At 39.8% G+C, this 21,287-nt stretch overlaps 1 protein-coding gene and 1 pseudogene across 1 annotated transcript in view; both read left to right on the forward strand.

Moving 5' to 3' along the window:
- Nucleotides 1-21,287, forward strand: part of Qrfprl (pyroglutamylated RFamide peptide receptor like) — a 76,857-nt gene that overhangs the window by 39,458 nt on the left and 16,112 nt on the right. The window contains exon 2 of the mRNA NM_175524.4: nucleotides 20,436-20,594. Within this exon, the coding sequence (NP_780733.2) occupies nucleotides 20,436-20,594 (159 nt within the window). The remainder of the gene's footprint in view (nucleotides 1-20,435; nucleotides 20,595-21,287) is intronic.
- Gm18913 (predicted gene, 18913) lies at nucleotides 11,301-13,251 on the forward strand (annotated as a pseudogene).

Consider the following 21,287-nt stretch of genomic DNA (forward strand, 5'->3'; position numbering starts at 1 on the left):
GGAATGGAAGAGTAACTGTGCAGATCATTTCCCCTGTAGCCAAGGTATTGCTATTCACAGATGATATGATAGTATAATAAAGGACCCCAAAACTTCTACCAGAGAATTCTGTTAGCTGATAAACACCTTCATCAAAGTGGCTGGGTACAAAATTAACTTAAAAAATCAATAGACCTCCTTGATACAAATGATAGGCTGAGAAAGAAATTAGGGAAACAACATCCTTTACAATAGGCACAGGTAATATAAAATATCTTGGTGTAACTCTAACCAAGCAAATAAAAGACCTGTACGACAAGAACTTCAAGTCTCTGAAAAAAAATTTAAGAAGAAATCAGAAGGTGGAAATATTCCCTCATGCTCATGGATTGGCAGGATTTACATAGTAAAAATGGCTATCTTACCAAAAGCAATCTACAGATTCAATGCAATCCCCAGCAAAATTCTAACTCAATTCTTTACAGACTTTAAAAGAACAATTCTCAACTTCATATGGAATAATAAAAAGCCCAGGATAATGAAAACAATCCTGAACAATAAAAAAAACGTTTGGGGGAGTCACTATCCCTGATTTCAAGCTGTACTATAAAGCAATAGTAATAAAAAGTACATGATATTAGTATAGAAACACACAGGTAGACTGAAACCAAAGATCCAGGAAAATAAAACCATACACCTATAGACATTTGACTTTGATTAAGAAGCCAAAACCATACAATGGAAACATGAAAGCATCTTCAACAAATGATGCTGGTCTAACTGGATGTCTTCATGTAGAAGAATGAAAATAGATGCATATTTATTACAAAACTCAAGTCCAAGTAGATCAATTACCTGAAGATAAAACTGGATGCATTAAATTTAATAGAAGAGAAAATGGGAAATACACTTGATAAAGGAGGCAACTTCCTGAACAGAACACCAACAGCTCAGACACTAAGATCAACAATTAATAAATGGGACCTTATAAAACTGAAAAGCTTCTGTACTGCAAAGAACACCATCAATAGGAAAAACTGGCAGCCTACAGACAGAAAAGATCTTCACCAACCCTACTTGTAACACAGGCTAATTTCCAAAATAGAAAGAACTCAAGCACCAACAACCCAAATAACCCAATTAAAAATGAGGTACAGAGCTAAACAGAGAATTCTCAACAGAGGAACCTTCAGTGTTTGAGAAGCACTTAAAGGAATGTTCATCATCCTTAGTCATCAGAGAAACACAAATCAAAACTACTCTGAGATTTCATCTTACACCCATCAGAATGGCTAAGATCAAAAACTCAATGTGCTCACTTTGGCAGCACATATACTGAAAAACTCAAGCAGATGCTGGCAAGGATGTGGAGTAAAAAGAACACTCCTCCATTGCTGGCAGGAGTGCAAACTGGTACAGCCACTCTGGAAATCGGTTTGATACTTCCTCAGTAAACTGAGAATAGTTCTACCTCAAGACTTAGATGCAACATTGCTGGGCATGTACCTAAAGGATGTTCCACCATACAATAAGAACACTTGCTCAACAACATTCACAGCAGCTTTATTAGTAATAGCCCGAAACTGGAAACAACTCAGATGTTTTGCTATTGAAGAATGGATACAGAAAATGTGGTAATTAGCACAATGGAATGCTCCTCAGCTATTAAAAACAAGGAAATAATGAAACTTGCAGGCAAGTGGATGGAACTAGGAAAATATCATCCTGAGTGAGATAAAACCCAGACTCCTAAAGACATGCATGGTACGTACTTGCTTATTAGTGGATATTAGCCATAAAGTATAGGATAACCATGCTATAGTCCACAGACCCAAAGCTGAGTAACAAGGAGGGACCAAGGAAGGATGCTTGAATCTCACGTAGAAGGAGAAATAAAATAGACACTGGAAGTGGAAGGAGAGAGGGAACTGGGTGGGAGAAGGGTTGGGGAAGGGAATGAAAGTTGGATCAGGTATGGGGAGAGGAGGGGTGTGTGGATAGAGGGCTGGGAGAGAGAAGGAAAATCAGCAGCAGGAGGGATATCTGTGGGACAAATTGGAGACCTGGGAGGATATGGGCCTGGTCCTAGCTGAGAAGCAGAAGGTATGGAGCCTGAAGTGCCCACCTCCTCTAGCCAGGCAGGACTTCCAGTGAGGGGGACACCAAGCCACCCACAAAACCTTAGACCCCAAATTTGCCCTGCTTATAAGATGTGCATGGATAAAGATGGAACAGAGATTTTAGGGAATGGCCAACTAATGATTGCCCCAACTTGAGACACTATTTATGATACTTCACTATGCTTGCAGATAGGAGCCTAGCACAACTGTCTCCTTGGAGGCTTCACCCAGCAGCTGGTGGAAATGAATGCAGAGAGCTACAGCCAGACATTAGGTTGAGCTCGGGGAGTCTCATGGAAGAGTCGGGGAAGGGAGGATTCAGGGGGCTAGAGGTATCTAGAATACCACAAGGAGACCTACAGATCCAACTACCCTGGGCCCATGGGAGCTCACAGAGACTGGTACACCAATCAAAGAACATGTATGAACTGGACCTAGGCCCCTTTTCATAGTTAGCTGATATGTAGCTTGGTCTTCATGTGGGTCCCCCAACAAATGGAGCAGGAGATGACTCAGACTCGAACTCTGTTGCCTGTCTTTGGATTTCTTTCTCCTAGCTGGGTTGCCTTGTCTGGCCTCAGTGGAACAGTATGTGGTTAGCCCTGATGAGACTTGATGTCCTAGGGTGAGTTGGTACTTAGGTGGTGGACTTGCCTTCTCTAAAGAGAAGGGGAGGGGATTTGGGGAAATGGAATGAGACAGTGGAACTGGGAGGAGAGGAGTGAGGGGCATAGATTGGGATATAAAGTGAATAAATAAATAAATAAATAAATAAATAAATAACAATAGATTTTTATTATCACATTCAATCTATATAGTTTTGGGGAAATTGATATCTTCATAGTGTGGTGACTGTATGATGCTGAGTTAAGTTCAAGGTGTTAGTGAGAAATAAGATACTTTAAGGATTGTTTGCCAATACTTATGCTAGTGAGCTAAGATCTGTCGGTGAGGTATGGATTATCCAGGGTTCAGTGAAACTAACAAGGACATTTATGAAAGGAAGAGGTTGGCAGAGACATGTGAAGATTGTCTGAGAACTTGGGCTGATGAAGGGGAACAGATGAGATTATCAGTGTGTCACCTTTTGACCTATAGTTGACATAGACCAATCAACCCACAACCAGGACAGTTCTTGAGTTCAGAGTTGACTGGGACTGAATCTCCTACTATCTCTTCCCAATATTTTGAGCCACAAACACTACACCAATGAAATATGAGTGCTGTGTCTTTATCAGATGCTTGTCTTTTATGCTGAAATGATATTAAATCACTAATGTTGATATTCTTCAGTGTCGCTTCGATTTGACTCTAAGCCCAGAACATGTTCCTCAAAGGAAACTATTTTGTTTTTAATAATGGACTCATGGATTATATACAGGTCTATGAGGAAGGGAACAGCAAAACACGGTATATGAGAATTTTGGTGGATCTCTGGATGTAGAGTCTCTCTCTCTCTCTCTCTCTCTCTCTCTCTCTCTCTCTCTCTGTCTGTCTGTCTCTCTCTGTCTCTCTGTCTCTGTCTCTCCCTCCTCTCCCCCTCTCCCTTTCCTCCTTTCCTCCTCTCCTCTGTTTATTTGCACATAGATATTCCACAGGGGGTGTGTGGTATCAGAAGAAAACCTCAGGTGTTGGTCCTTGCCTCCCACTTTGTTTTGACAGGGTATCTTGTCCCAGAGATTCTGCTGGTGTTGTCTCCCATCTTCCTAGAAGTCTGGGCTATAGAGTGTGCACTGTTGTGCCTGGCAGTTATGTGAGTTGTGGGGCTTCAATCTCAGTGCTGTCAGGCTTGCACAACGGGAGTGTTACCCACTGAGCCATTGCCTGAGCCCTAGATGCCTTTTACAAACTTATTTGGAGGACATGGGAGATGGCTCAGTAGTTAAGAGTGCATGCTTGCTGCTCTTAGGCTGTGTTCACAGCACCCACATGACAGCTCACAGCCATCTGTAATTCCGGTTCCAGAAGACCTGATACCCTCTTGTGATCACCGAGTGCACCAGGCATACTCATGACATACAGACATACCTGTAGGCAAAGCAGTTGTACACATAAAATACTAAATAAGTAAACCTTTAAGAATCACTTGGACTGAGGCAGAGTTACCTGTTTTGCTTTGCTTTGCTTTGCTTCCTTTTGTTTTTCTTTATTTTAGTCAGGTATCAGCTCTTCTGAGTTCTCAGGAGAAAATGAAATCTGCACACCAACTGTGGCTAGAACTCTCGCTGTAAGAGAGAAAATACACCGGAATTGAATGAAAGAATAGAGCCTAGGAAGTTTTCTTACAGTGTACTGTACTGATTGTCAGCTAATGTTTCTGAAGACAGTTTGATTTCGCTCAGACAGGCTGAGCTCCTGGTGTGCTTAGAAAAGCCCATCCCCACAGGATATTGACATGACCATAAAGTTGTAAAGATATGCTTTGTGAGACACACTGTATGTACAATAGTTATGTCATATTTACTTCCTGGGACAGTGTTTATTTCCTGTTTGCTTGTTTGCATATTGTCTCACTCAGTAGTACTGGCTGCAGGGACTTGTGATCTTGTTGCCTGGGCCCCAGTGCCTTATTGACAAGTGTATGCCATCCAACCCAGTCACATTGCTGATTTTGTTCATAGCTGTTGGAATTTAACAAGCCAATTGATGTCACAATATCAGATGCAAAAGTCATGCAATTCTATGCTTTGGCATGTGTTTTCCAAACAATTGCTAAAAGGAGCTACTTATGGATACTTATTAAACTGATCTCTCAATTAATTAAAACCATCCCTGCTATTCCTTCATGATTAAGTCATATGCATCTGAAAGGGGAGTTTTCCACCAGAACCAATGATTCTAATAGTGTGGTTACAGTTAGAAATAACTATAGCCACACAAGGTGTTACTCAGGGCTTAGTAAATGTCTCAGATAGTGTTTGCCTTGTGAACCTGAAGACCCCAGAACCACATAAAGAAGGTTAGACACAGTGGCACACATCTGTTATCCCAGTGTCTCTAAGGTGAAATGGAAAGTGGGGACAGACGAATTGTAAAGTAGATGATGAGACAGCTAGCTTGGAGAGCACAGCATGGCAGCAACAAAAGGCCATGTCTCTAAAACAAGGTGGACGAGGAGAAAGTTGTCTTCCGATAACCATCCCCTACCCTGTAACACAAATCCATGCCTACACCATATACGTTTGTATGTCTGAATACACATACTAAAAGAGAAAAATTCAGGTAGAACACTCAAGTAACAGTATTTTTAATATTCATCTCTTAACAAAGATTTTGTGTTTCTTGCCTATAACTTAAATGAGTAGTGATTTCTTCTCTGCCTCCAACTCAATTCTACTTTAAAAATAATACTTTCTATTACTAGAAATTTAGAAAATAATCCAGAAATGATCATCATTCAGCATTCTTGTAGAGAAAAATCACTCCTAATTGTGGAGCTCAGTCTTTGAGAGTTTGATATTAGATATAGAATAACCTTGTTTTACTGAGTATGCTTGCTATTTCAGAAAATTTTAAATTGAGTATTGAATGAGATATATTAAGGGCCCCTAGGTCTTGTACATAGTTAAATTAGGTAAATAAGTAAGTAATAAAGAAGATAATAGAAGACAGCCATCCAATGTTATCATTCACAATGGCCAAATAGCACATTGATTTCTTAATTCTAACATATTATGTTCCCAACCCCATGTTATTGCTGAAGGCCTCTACTGAGTTAGATTTCCTCTGATTAAATAAATGGCTCTTCTATTATATCTTCCATGAGCCACCAACCAAAGAGCATTCAGGGGTTGAACCAACCCCCCCCCCACACACACACACACATTTGTAGCAGATATGCATCTTGGTCTTCATGTGGGTCCTCTAACAATTGGAGCGGGGGCTGACATTAGATTCTCTTCCCCTATTAGACTACCTGATTGGGCCTCAGTGGGAGAGGATGTGTTGAATACTGCTGAGACTAAATGTCCCAGAGTGGGGTCATACCCAGGGGGGGGCTCCCCTTCTCTGAGGAGAAGGAAAAGGAGTATGTGGGGAGGGGTTTGCAAGCACAGGACCAGGAAGATGGAAGGGAGGGCTGGGATTGGTATGTAATGTGAATAAAAAAAACCCAAAAACTGAAAATAAAGAAAAGTGGCTATTTTTCATGTATAAACCTGAAGAAGTCATTTGTATGGTGTGGAGTTCACTGGGTTTGCTAAAAACCTTCCTTACTGAAAGTGAGGAAGCAGTGACACACTCCATGTGACCATGGAAAGTCGAGATTTATTTAAATATGGAACTGCAGCATGGCTGTCTCTTGGCTAGTAGAGAGAGGATAGCCAGAGGCATTTGTGGAGTCTAAGGCTGCCTTAGTTACCTCTTGGAGACAGGGAGAGGAGCCAAATGAGGAAAAGCCTTGTCAATTTGAAAGAGAGCAGTGGGGGGAGGAAGCTGGAAGCCAGAACAGCCTGGGAGCTAGCATAGTCTGGGAGATGAGCGAGCTCGGAGGCCAGTGCTGCTCTTGGACACGTGTTACAGGTATTCATCAGTAGGGACTGATGTAGCCCGAGGGTTAGCGTGGAGCATTTGTGCAACCAGATGCCCACTTATATGAAGCGATAGCGGCAGTAGCTCCGCTTGACAGGCAGCCCCCTTTCACAGGTTTCTAAAAAGTGTTGAGTGTAGGCTTTTATCTCCCCACCAGAAACTGTGTCAGTGGAAGCAGAGTCCAGAGTGTCATTTTGAGGCAGTCAGTAGTACTGACTTCTTGTTGTTTGGAACCTAACACTTCATATTTCTGTCATAGAGGAGTCTCTGCCAGTTGTAGTAAATGTTCAATTGATTCAAAATTGAATCTCCAGAGGAAAATTCCATTGCATTTACACCAGTGAAAATAAATGACCTGGGCACAGAAGCAAATCTGACTCATTAACACTTTAATTTATTAGCCAACCTTTGACTTTTGACATTAATTCTGTCAACACAAAACCTACAGCTCCTATCTTAGAATAGGAGATAGTTTATTCTGGACCCATCTTGAGATACCATGGCTCAGACACACAGATTTAGTTTATCCCAAAATCCGTGTTTCAATTTGGAAACAGCTTCATGTAGTTTTAGAGGATGAAGAAAGTCATAAATAAAGGCAAATTTAAAGTATATTGCTGTACACATCAGAGTGATGGACACAAGCAAGATAAGGCGAGTTTTGCTACTGGTCCAAGACCACATTTTTAAACTTTGGGGTTGGTGGAAGCTAGTGGTCTGCTAAGGTAATGGCTTTTCTCTATTAGCCACAAGATATTAGCTCTGACATGGAGGTGGGCAGGAAATGGATACTAGGGTATAGAGCTAAATGCCGCTGCAGTTCTCACCAGTTAGTCTCTGCAAGACAGAGAGCTGTATATTTAGTATGTGTACATAATGAGCTGCATAAAACCTCTATTTTGTGTCCTGTATTTTGAAGGCATTTTCTGAAGGGCACATTATAATACATTTTGTTGACTCAACAAATTTTTCTAATGCTTACTCTGAGAATTTCTGTTCATTTCTCAGTATACAGAAAAAGTACCTCTCCACCCCCTGTTAACTTCACAATGGATTAATTTAACATTCTGAGCATAATAAAACGATTATTTCTGATTTTTATATTATTGCCCCAATGTTTAATGGGTGCTCATTTTAGTCCATTATTTGAATGGTCTAATTTCTGGTCATTAGTGGGAATTAGAAAGTCAATTCAGTTATTTTTAATAGCATTTTTAGCTATTATAATAATAAAAATTAGAGGCTAATATTATAGATAGGTTTACTCTGGTGAATTAATCTTTTGACACAGGTACATCAAAGACATTTCTTACAGTGTGATTGAAGGAGCATCCCAAGAACAAATACAGAATTCCTGTGAGCTACAGGACTGCTAGTTGAACACCTCCAGGTGTGGAATCTGTGAGGTCCTTAGGATGGATAGGACCACGTGGGTCCACCTTTCTAAGCATGCTCTTTTGGTTTCATGAAGCCTAGGTAAGGAAGGGCTGCCAGTCTTTTCAATGGTGCTGGTGTTTATATGTTAATCTCTGGAAACTTTTCCTTCTCCACATGTCCTGTTCTGCTGTCTCATGTGGGCTACCAGGGACGATTGGACACAGAAAGTAACATTTTTTGGAGTAAAGGAGAACCAGAGAGATGACTATGAAGAAGAGGTTTCGTTTGTTTGTTTTTATAGAAGGGAATTTAGAAGCAAACATTAAGTTGTAATTCTACTTTAATGAGATATTTTAATAGATGTTTCTTCACTTGCTACTTTCCCCGCGGGATTGTTGTTGTCCTCTGAGAGGAATGTGTCAGCCAGTCTTGATGATTATGTATGAAGAAAAACGGCCAGCAAGATGGCTCAGCAAAAAAGGCTTGCACTGCCAAGCTTGATGACCTGAGTTGGATCCCTGGAGGCCCACAGAGTGGAAGGAGAGAATGGATTTCCTAAATTGTTCTATAATTTCCATACATACACCCACCCACCCACCCAATAAATAAAAGGAAGCTACACTTAATAAAACACTCTTAAAAAATTCATATATATATATGTATATATATGTATGTATGTATGTATGTATGTATACACATATATATGAATGTTCTCAAGCTTTATTCCAAATGAAGTTGGAAGAACATCAAGATCACAAGTAATTACTTTGGAAAACATGCCTGGTATTCTCAAAGGGAGGTCTGTACTTAGGGTTAATGATACAAGAGGAGGATGCGCTACCTCATTTGACTCAGTGTGAGATGTTCTCAGCAATTGTTACTTAATAAAAAAAGAATGGCTTTAAAGGAGCCAGAAAATATGCTAAAGGATCATTTGGTGTCGTGCTGTGAAATAAGATCTTCAACTTCATTTAGAATATCGGTTTGCAAAAGTTAGGCACAATGATGGCCTGAAATGCACCAAACAAATGGACATCACTTGCAGGCTACACCGTGAGAGTGGTATAAACTTGACGCTGAACTTGGTGGCCTACAATTGCTTCATTTTTTTGTACCACTATGCAAAGAATTCTGTAAGCATGAACCTGAGACTGAAATGAAATGCAGCTCTCTAGTTTTGCAACCTGGAATGGCAGCTACCTCTGAAAATCTATCTAGAAGTCCCTACCACAATATAAAGAAGATATGGAATGTGCCAGTTTTTGAGGTTCATTGTTTGACTGACTTCATCCCCTTCCACCCAGTCATCCATTATTGCCCTTCACACTTACTGTAAATGAAGATATCTTCATTCCTGCTTTCCTTTTCTCGGGTTTTTCTCTATTTTTTATGAATTACAGGTCACCTGTTTCCCTATTTCTCCTGCAGATTTTACCTGAATCTCTTTACATATTTATTCATTGCTGTGTGCTGGCTGCTCTGCTTTGTTAGAAACATGTTACTAATATAGAACAGCTGAACACAACTAATTTATATTTTTAAAAAGCTTGCAAGAATATTGTAATCAAGCCAGGAAGTAGTGGCACATGCCTTTAATTCCAGCACTTGGGAGGCAGAGGCAGGCAAATTTCTGAGTTTGAGGCTAGCCTGGTCTACAGAATGAGTTCTAGGACAGCCTGAGCTATACAGAGAAACCCTGTTTCAAAAACAAAAAACAAACAAAATGAATATTGTAACCAAAACAACAACAAAGAATATTGTAATCAGAGAGAATGTCAGGTCCAAAGGAAACTCCAATTTCCCCCCACCCCAAGTCCAAATACCCAGAAATGTGCTCAACCTGGACCGTGGGAGGATTTCTGGAGATTAGATAAAAGGTAGCATTCCTCAGGAACTTGTAAAACTGCTTCCCACCTACTAAAAGAAGTCATTTTCCTCATCTCTGGCAGAAGAGACATATGGCCACCTGTGGGACCTATCAGCATATCAAAGCCCATGCTGACCTCCAGGCTCCCTCAACATCACAAATACCTATTACCTAGGTCAAAGTACAGGCTACTATCCTAACCTTTCTCACCTCCTCCTCTACCCTAAACTCTCTCCAGCTTACAGGCTTCCTCCCCCAGCTATTTGTTATCCTTATAACCCTACTATTCTTGATAGTCTCTGTCTCTCTGTCTCTCTCTGTTTCTGTCTCTCTGTCTGTCTGTCTGCCTCAGCTCCTGCTTCTCTCATGATGTTGTCTCTATTCCCTACCCCCTGCTCTTCTCTCCTCTTTTTTTTCCCCCCCACAGATCACCTTGGCCCCATTCAGTTCCTTTTTTCTTTCTCTGCTGTGGACTCTTCCAGATTCCTCTGGCCATGTTATCTTTCTCTCTCTCTCTCTCTCTCTCTCTCTCTCTCTCTCTCTCTCTCTCTCTCTCTCTCTCTCTCTCTCTCTCTCTCTCTCTCTCTCTCTCTCTCTCTCTCTCTCTCTCTCTCTCATAGACAAGAATAATCTTTCCTTTAACCGTGACATGGAGAGGTTATGCTGTTAGTTTCATTTTAAGGGATCAGAACACATTTTCACATAGACTGCCACACTTTCAGAGACAGGTTACTAAGGTGAACTGCTGCTACTTGCTCTAAAAGTATAGTGACTTTGCAAATCAGAAGCAGTCTCCATTGGAAAGACTATTAAGAGCAAGAGAAGATCCTTACCAGTGAAACAGGCATGAGAGTACACTTAAAAAAGAGGAATCATAAGACAAAGGCAAAATTTCTATGTAAGGGGATTTATTCTTTAAGCATAGATGCCATTTAAACATTTATTCTTTAAACAAACAGGAATGTCATGAAAAAATACAGGAAAATAGTCACTAGATTTAAAAGAATCACCATGGCTTAGAAGGAGCAGAAAACAAACAGATGACTTTCCCCCTTACCAACTCCCAAATTAAACAGAAAAAAAATATATGTATGCATCAGCATATCCTCATCTCAGGATTCTAATAGCAAAGAAATCAATAAAGGCTTTCAAGTAATACACCACTATGTCTATAAAGAAACAAAAAGTAGGGCGGCAATGTTTATACATTAGCACTGGCAGTGCATGCCAAAAGGCAGTAAAGCTAGGCCCTCGTTCTCATTTAAAGGGAAGACAATATTGAGTATGCCATTACGATAGCTATTTCCAAATAGCTTAGTTTGCTCACTTTTCAAAAGTTACTTGGTAAAGACTTGTTAAGAGTAAGATTCAGATCTAAAATCACTTCTCGTGATGATTATAGAAGACATTAAGAATGACATAAATGCGGCTCCGGGGTGTAAAGCATGTGGCTCAGAGCACAGGTAGTGTGGAAGCGAAGGGCCCTGCCAGCCAGCCGTGATCCGAGGTGTCCGCGGGACCAGCCCCAGCCAGCATGCTGCTCCTTCCGAGCACCGTGGAGGGACAGGGCACTGCCATCACCCACGCCCACGCTCTGACCTACGGAACTGGAAGATAAGAAAGAGTTGTCAGAGGAATCAGAAGATGAAGAGTTACAGTTAGAAGAATTCCCCATGCTGAAAACACTTGATCTCAAAGATTGGAAGAATCAAAGATTGGAAGAATCAAGATCATTATGCAATTCTTGGACTTGGCCACGTCAGATACAAAGCTACACAGAGACAGATCAAAGAAGCTCATAAAGCAACGGTCTTGAAACATCATCCAGACAAACGGAAAGAGGCAGGGGAACCCATCAAAGAAGGAGACAATGACTACTTCACTTGCATAACTAAAGCTTATGAAATGTTGTCTGATCCAGTGAAAAGGCGGGCATTTAACAGTGTAGATCCTACTTTTGACAACTCAGTTCCCTCTAAAAGTGAAGCTAAGGACATTTGTTTTCAAGTGTTTTCTCCAGTGTTTGAAAGGAATTCCAGATGGTCAAATAAAAAAAAAAATGTTCCCAAACTTGGTGATATGAACTCCTCATTTGACGATGTAGATGGATTTTACTCTTTCTGGTATAATTTTGATTCTTGGAGAGAATTTTCTTATTTAGATGAAGAAGAAAAAGAAAAAGCAGAATGTCGCGATGAGAGGAAATGGATTGAAAAGCAAGACAGAGCCATGAGGGCACAAAGGAAAAAGGAAGGGATGAACAGAATAAGAACATTAGTTGATAATGCTTACAGTTGTGACCCAAGGATAAAAATGTTTAAGGAAGAAGAAAAGGCCAAGAAAGAAGCAGAAAAGAAAGCAAAAGCAGAAGCCAGGCGGAAGGAACAGGAAGCCAAAGAAAAGCAAAAACAAGCTGAATTAGAAGCTGTTCGGTTGGCTAAGGAGAAAGAAGAGAAAGAAGTTAGACAGCAAGCATTGTTGGCCAAGAAGGAAAAAGATATCCAGAAGAAAGCCATTAAAAAGGAAAGGCAGAAACTTCAGAACTCGTGCAAGAGCTGGAATCCCATCTTGGACAATGAGGCAGATCGTGTTAAAATGATGGAAGAGGTGGAAAAACTCTGATCGGCTTAAACTACAAGCTTGCAGGACTTGAATGAAATACTGTCTTCATCTATGAGAGAAGCAGGAAAAGCTGCACGTGAAAAACAGATAGAAGAAGTGAATGAGCAGATGAGGAGAGAGAAAGAGGAAGCTGATGCTCGGATGTGGCAAGCATCCAAGAATGCAGAGAAGTCAACTGGTGGAAGTGGGAGTAGCAGTAAAAATTGGTCAGAAGATGATCTGTAATTATTAATTAAAGCTGTCAATCTCTTCCTTGCTGGAACAAACTCAAGATGGTAAGTCATTGCTAATTATATGAATATACATTCTTCTTCTCGCGTCAAAAGAATTGCCAAAGATGTTATTAGCAAGGCCAAAAGCCTCCAAAAACTTGACCCTCATCAAAAAGATGACATTAACAAAAAGGCTTTTGATAAGTTTAAAAAAGAACATGGAGTGACTTGACAGTGCAGCACCATCAGAATGGTTTGAAGGTCCCTGCATAGATTCTACCCCTTGGACAACAGAAGAACAGAAACTTTTAGAACAGGCTTTGAAAACATACCCAGTAAATACTCCTGAAAGATGGGAAAAGATAGCCGAAGCTGTTCCTGGCAGGACGCAGAAGGACTGCATGAGGTGATACAAGGAACTTGTGGAGATGGTGAAAGCAAAGAAAGCTGCTCAGGAGCAAGTGCTGAATGCAAGCAGAGCCAGGAAATAATGCAGGCAATCCTGGTTGTGTGTGCACTTTTATAATAAAACTGAAATACTGTAAAAAAAAAAGAATGACATAAATAACTCCCATAAAGAAATACAGGAGAACACAGGTAAACAGCTGGAAGCCTTTAAAGAGGAAACACAATAATCCCTTAAAGAGTTACAGGAAAACACAAATAGGCGAAGGAAATGAACAAAACCATCCAGGATTTTAAAAATGGAACTAGAAATAATAAAGAAATCACAAGGGGAGACAGCCCTCGAGTTAGAAAACCTAGGAAAGAGGTCAGGAATCATAGATGCAAGCATCACCAACAGAATACAAGAGATAGAAGAGAGAATCTCAGGTGCAGAAGATACCATAGAAAACATTGACACAGCAGTTAAAGAAAACACAAAAAGCAAAAAGCTGCTAACCCAAAACATCCAGGAAATCCAGGAAAAAATGAAAAGACCAAACCTAAGGATAATAGGTATAGAAGAGAGTGAAGATTTACAACTTAAAGGACCAGTAAATATCTTCAACAAAATTACAGAAGTAAACTTCCCTAACCTAAAAAATGAGATGCCCATGAACATACAAGAAGCCTACAGACCTCCAAATAGACTGGACCAGAAAAGAAATTCCTCCTAACACATAATAATCAAAACACCAAATGCATTAAAGAAAGGATTTTAAAAGCAGTAAGGGAAAAAGCTCAAGTAACATATAAAGGCAGACCTATCAGAATTATACCAGACTTCTCACCAGAGACTATGAAAGCTAGAAGTTCCTGGGCAAATGTCATACAGACAGACCCTAAGAGAACACAAATGCCAGCCCAGGCTACTATACCCAGCAAAACTCTCAATCACCATACATGGAGAAAACAAGATATTCCATGACAAAACCAAATTCACACAATTATCTTTCCACAAATCCAGCCCTACAAAGGATAATAGATGGAAAACACCAACACAAGGGGTGAAACTACACCCTAGAAGAGGCAAGAAAGTCATCTTTCAACAAACACACACAAACATAATTCTACATCTAACAAGAAAATTAACGGGAAGTAACAGTCACTTTTCCTTAATATCTCTTAATATGAAAATTAATATTACCAACATATCCTAATTGACTGAAATTCAAAAACATGAGGAATTGGAAATTTGTCCACTGTCATTTCATGGTCTCTTTAAATTGGTAATGGGAGAAATAGGTCCAATATTGTACAATCCATATACACTTTCTGCTTGTTTGTACATAGCAGGGTCTTGCTATGTGCCACATAATGGTCTTGAAATCATGCTTCCCCCATCTCAGCCTCTCCTTTAGATTGTTTATTTGATGTTTTTACACTATAATATGATTTTCAGAGCAGCTTGCATATTTCAAAGTTATTTATACAAACAAAAGAAATGTAGACATTTAATTCAGGAGATGGCTTGTAAGAGAATAGCAAAGAGTGAGATTGAAGGCTTTGCTTGATATTTATAATTATTGTATCAGTTTTGAAGAAGAGGACTATAAATAACTCTTATTCTGAGATGAATGCTTTTCAAAATCATCACAGCCAACGCACCAGAGTCTTACCATCACCTAACGTCTGTGCCGTCCTCCAAGGAGAACCATTGTTCATTGAAACAGTTGATGAATGACTTCATGGATAGACCATCTTAATACACACACCATTTCTTAAATAAATGTAAACTGTTCCCTGCAGGCTGAGAATGATGACAATCACTCAAGTCAAATAGCTTTGGCTGTAGCAGGAAATCTGTATCCAAAAATCATGCCTACAGTTAATTCCTTGGCACAGCAAAACTGTCAACTCTTAGCTTATCTACTATGGAGATAAAATCCTTTGGTGATTGAGGGACATTCAAGTACAGCCTTATTTCAATGAACTCCAATGTCTAAAAACTGTTCTTATTTTGTGTTTGTACCACGGTAAGAGACAAGATTTTAAGCTCTGCTAAAAACAAAACAAACAAACAAAAATACTTTATCTATTTATGTTCATTTAAAAAACTAATAGTGATATATTATTTTAAAATATCATACAGTTAATATATCTGGAGTCATCTAAATTTTATATTGAGAAAAACGTATGTATTTTCAGTATTGCTGTAAACAAACATCTATATAAGACTTCAATTGATTTTTGTTTTATATAAAACAACTTTTATAATACTTTTATTGTTACAATATTTTATAAATTTTAAAGACTATGATAAAAATGAAAGGTATTGCAGGTTTTGAAGGGAGGTCTATGGGAGGAGTTGGAGTACAAAAGAGAAAGAAGAATGTGATGTAAGTCTATTTACTCAAAATATGTTTTCAAATGTTAACAAATTCAGATAAATTGAAATTATGTTTCTTTTCTCATCATAATTCAGTAAAACTTAAAGGAAAAAAAAAGAAAGAAAATGAATGAGATTTTCCCATTTGGGTTCCCTCTGGTAGCTAAAGAGCATCTAACAAAAACCTCAGTCCAGGGACGAGAAGCTTTCTTTTGAGTTGTTGGTCAGAGCTGTTCAAGAGATGCCCCAAACATTACAGGTTATTGCTATTGCCCTTGGTTGCCAGGGGTGCAAGTTAAATTCCTGTTGGTAAGGACTCCATGCACTTCAGAAAAAGGGCCCAGAGGCCCTTGAGTTATAATTGGCTTCAAAGTCTTCTCCATGAGGACTATCTTTAGTGGTATCAAAAGGTACCATGCAAGCTTCCAAAAGAGGGAATCAACCAACAGAGCTACACATCTACAGAGCTATATAACATGTATGCACCATCATGTTAATCAGCATGCCATGGGTGGGGGTGACGGATGTTTTAGAGAGCAGGTTTGGTTTCTTCATCATTACTTTTTATTCAAGTACTCAACAGGTTAGATGTTGGCTATCTACACTGAAGAGAGATGATCTTTATTTAGTTCATTTATCAAAAGGTTAATTTCTTTCAGAAACACATCCATAGGTGTAGTCATAAATGGTGCTTCATCAGCTGTTTGAGACACTCGTTAGCCCAGTCAACCTGACATACAGAATTAATCATCATAATGGCACTTGAAGAGAGATTTCTGTGACCTATATGAGGAAGTTATTTTAGAAGGAACATTTCAAGGATAAAGAAACTCATTGAAAGGCTTCAGGTAGATGTGTGCAAGAAAGGAGACTGCCTTGGAGATGAGAGAAATTTGTAAGAAATTCTTGAAGAATTATAAAAATATCTTTAAAATTCTGTGGTTAAAGTGGGTTGACCTCATTGTGACAGAATGCAGTGTTGTTCAGAGAAGCAGAATGGGTGTAGCATTGAACTACAGAACCTTTTAGGTCTCCTCCATGAGTTGCTGGTTCTCTAATAGCAAATAATTAGGAAAAGGCAAGAAGAATAGATGTTATATTTAGTCAGTGTTCTCCAGGGCAGGGTTCTCAACCTTCCTAATATTGTGATGCTTTAATATAGTTCTTCCTGTTGTCATGACCACCACCCATAAAATTATTTTTTGTTGCTACTTTATAACTGTAATTTTTCTGTTGCTATGAATCATAATATAAATCTCTGCATTTTATTAGAATCTTAGGAGACCCTGTGAAAGGGCTATTCAACCCCAAAGGGTCATAGCCCACAAGTTAAGAACCACTGCTCTAGAATAACAGAGCTTATAGAATAAATCTCTCTATGTGTACCAAAAGGGAATTTATTAGAATGACAAACAGACTGATCCAACAATGACTAGCTGTGAATGGAAAGTCTAAGTGTCTGGTTATTGTTCAGTCCATGAAACTGGATGTCTCAGCTGGTCTTCAGTATGTACCGGAAGAATGAGGCTCTAATGACAGTGAGCCCTTGCTAGCAAGGTGAGAGCAAGCTGGCAGAGGGAAGATTCTTCCTTCTTCCAATGCATTTATATATGTTTCCTGCAAATTAGATCTGGATTAGTGGCATGTCTTCCTACTTAAAAACTCTAGATTAGAAGTGGATCTTCCTATCTCAAATTAAACAAAATCTTCTCATTCCTTAATTCCACATATAGTCAAGGTGACAACCAAGCATAGCCATCACAGACACCAAAAATAGCAGACATGGCAAGAATACAACTTACAATTCAAATGGTAAAGGGCCAGGCAGAACAGATAAACATCTAACATGTTTAGCAATGTATTTAAATATTTAAAAATGATCACACAAACCAAATGAAATGTCTTCATAGTGCAGCATCTTGTCCAGCCACCACAGAGAAAATACACTCAGTCAAAAGAAAAGTGTTAGAAGACTTATATAAAGCTTTGGACAGAAAGCCAAAAGAAAAGTAAAAAGTAAAAGCTGCATTTTGGGACTCTGATAGCAGTTATCCCTTTGCTATGATTTCACAGAAAAGCTAAAGGGGAGGAAACAGATGACCCTGAAGCTAAGAGCCTAAGACCATGTCATACTTAGCCCTTCCTTAAACAACAGTCATTGCTGTTGTTGTCTTTTTGTTTGTTTGTTTGTTTGTTTGTTTTTAATTTATGAGTCAAGGTTTTATTATGTAATCCAGGTTGATTTAGACTTCATTATATAACCCCGCCTGAACTCAAACTCTGGATCCTTCTGCATTTATCTCCTGAGTTCAAGAAATGTAGATATGTTCCATAATCTCTATCTACTTATATGAACTTGTCCCTGCCTATTATCAGTAGCTAGGTATGGATTTGTTCTCTCATTGTTTTGGGATGCATAATTGCTTGACATTAAAACATTACAACCAGTCAGAGAAAGAAGATATAAGTCCAAATACACATTTTCAATTCTGTTGTGTCTGTAACGTTGTTGTAATTATAAAGCCTTCTGCAGAGGCTCAGAATTAATTTATTGTGGCAATTAAAGGGAGGTGAACTGTTACCTCTCTCAGGATGATACCATCCAGATCCATCCATTTGCCTAGGAATTTCATAAATTCATTTTTTTAATAGCTGAGTAGTACTCCATTGTATAAATGTACCACATTTTCTGTATCTATTCCTCTGTTGAGGGACATCTGGGTTCTTTCCAGCTTCTAGCTATTATAAATCAGGCTGCTATGAACATAGTGGAGCATGTGTCCTTCTTACCAGTTGGAACATCTTCTGGATATATGCCCAGGAGAGGTATTGCTGGATCCTCTGGAAGTACTATGTCCAATTTTCTGAGGAGCCATCAAACTGGTTTCCAGAGTGGTTGTACAAGCTTGCAATCCCACCAACAATAGAGACGTGTTCCTCTTTCTCCACATCCTCGCCAGCATCTGCTGTCACCTGAATATTTGATCTTAGCCATTCTGACTGGTGTGAGGTGGCATCTCAGGGTTGTTTTGATTTGCATTTCCCTGATGATTCAGGATGCTGAACATTCTTTTCAGGTGCTTCTCAGCCATTCGATACTCCTCAGTTGAGAATTCTTTGTTTAGTTTTTGTACCCCATTTTTTAATGGGGTTATTTGATTTTCTGGAGTCCACCTTCACAAAAGAACTCATCTGATATTTACTCACTGATAAGTGGATATTAGCCCATAAACTTAGAATACCCAAGATATAATTTGCAAAACACATGAATCTCAAGAAGAACGAAGTCCAAAGTGTGGATGGACACTTCGCCCCTTCTTAGAATTGGGAACAAAACACCCATGGAGGGAGTTACAGAGACAAAGTTTGGAGCTGAGATGAAAGGATGGACCATGCAGAGACTGCCCCACCTGGGGATCCATCCCATAATCAGCCACAAAATGCAGATGCTATTGCATACGCCAACAAGATTTTGCTGAAAGGACCCTGATATAGCTGTCTCTTGTGAGGCTATGCCAGTGCCTGTCAAATACAGAAGTGGATGCTCACAGTCAGCTACTGGATGGAACACAAAGCCCCCATTGGAGGAGCTAGAGAAAGTACCCAAGGAGCTGAAGGGGTCTGCAACCCTATAGGTGGAACAACAATATGAACTAAGCAGTACCCCCAGAGCTTGTGTCTCTAGCTGCATATGTAGCAGAAGATGTCCTACTCGGCCATCATTGGGAAGAGAGGCCCCTTGGTCTTGCAAACTTTATATGCCCCAGTACAGGGGAACGACACAGCCAAGAAATGGGAGTGAGTGGGTAGGGGAGCAGGGTGGGGGGAGGGTATTAGGGGACTTTTGGGATAGCATTTGAAATATAAATGAAGAAAATGCCTAATAAAAAATTGAACAGCAATGGCTTGCCCCAACTGGTAAGAAGGACACATGCTCCACTATGTTCATAGCAGCCTTATTTATAATAGCCAGAAGCTGGAAAGAACCCAGATGCTCCTCAACAGAGGAATGGATACAGAAAATGTGGTACATCTACACAATGGAGTACTACTCAGCTATTAAAAAGAATGAATTTATGAAATTCCTAGCCAAATGGATGGACCTGGAGGGCATCATCCTGAGTGAGGTAACACATTCACAAAGGAACTCACACAATATGTACTCACTGATAAGTGGATATTAGCCCAAAACCTAGGATACCCAAGATATAAGATACAATTTCCTAAACACATGAAACTCAAGAAAAATGAAGACTGAAGTGTGGACACTATGCCCCTCCTTAGAAGTGGGAACAAAACACCCTGGGAAGGAGTTACAGAGACAAAGTTTGGAGCTGAGATGAAAGGATGGTTCATGTAGAGACTGCCATATCCAGGGATCCACCCCATAATCAGCATCCAAACGCTGACACCATTGCATACACTAGCAAGATTTTATTGAAAGGACCCAGATGTAGCTGTCTCTTGTGAGACTATGCCGGGGCCTAGCAAACACAGAAGTGGATGCTCACAGTCAGCTATTGGATGGATCACAGGGCTCCCAATGGAGGAGCTAGAGAAAGTAGCCAAGGAGCTAAAGGGATCTGCAACCCTATAGGCGGAACAACATAATGAACTAACCAGTATCCCGGAGCTCTTGACTCTAGCTGCATATGTATCAAAAGATGGCCTAGTCTGCCATCACTGGAAAGAGAGGCCCATTGGACACGCAAACTTTATAGCCCCAGTACAGGGTAACGCCAGGGCCAAAAAGGCAGAGTGGGTGGGTAGGGGAGTGGGGGTGGGTGGGTATGGGGGACTTTTGGTATAGCATTGGAAATGTAAATGAGCTAAATACCTAATAAAAAATGGAAAAAAATTGGAAAAAGAAAAAAAAAAAGAAAATGAAAAAAAAGAGAGGTGATCTGAATATCATTGTTTTACATATGTGATTCTTTTTTTTCTTTTTGGTATAGGTGCCTTCATTTGCAAAATGGTCCCATTTGTCCAGTGCACTGCCATTGTGACAGAAATCCTTACTATGACCTGCATTGCTGTGGAAAGGCACCAGGGACTTGTCCATCCTTTTAAAATGAAGCGGCAGTACACCAATCAAAGAGCTTTCACAATGCTAGGTATGTTGATAATTTCGTGTCACGGTCACAAAGCACCTGAGTTGAGGAACTTAAACAAAAACAGATTCATCTTTGCTGATTATTTCAGTCTATGGTCTCTTGGCTTTGTTGGTTCTGGGCCCTTGTGTGGTGAGGCAGAGCAGGGTCCTTACCTCATGTCAGACAAGAGGATAGAAAGCAGTGGTGTAGGGATAATGATGTCTGGTGACCTATGCCTTCCATCCAAACCCACCTCCCAATAGACAACTCACCTCAATTTTATCAATGGATTAATCTGCCTTTGAAGTTAGAGTCCTCACTTTTGAATCCCATCAGCTGACAACCAAGCCTTTAACATAGGAATCTTTAATGTCCATTTCAAATTCAAAGTGTAACACCCAGTAAGACCAGCTCTATGCTAATGCCATTAGAGAACAAACCCTATCTAGGAACTTCTGGAAGTAGCTTCTCATGGTGTGTATTAGGATGTGATTGGAGGGGTCCAGTCTTTCCTTTTGAGTATACCCCACTGGTTCTCTCCTTTCTGTCTCAATCCTGAAAATGTGTCATTTTGAGTATTCTTGAGTTTAAAAACGTTATCTTGTAAGCCTTTCTTTCACCTAACTAATGATAATACATCAGGGGCATTGCCACAGTAACATTCATTAGACCATGAGGCTGCTACTTTGAGGTAGGCTTTAAGCTTACAAGGAC

This window comes from Mus musculus, chromosome 6 (genome assembly GCF_000001635.26).
Source record: "Mus musculus strain C57BL/6J chromosome 6, GRCm38.p6 C57BL/6J".
In the NCBI taxonomy this organism is placed as follows: domain Eukaryota; kingdom Metazoa; phylum Chordata; class Mammalia; order Rodentia; family Muridae; genus Mus; species Mus musculus.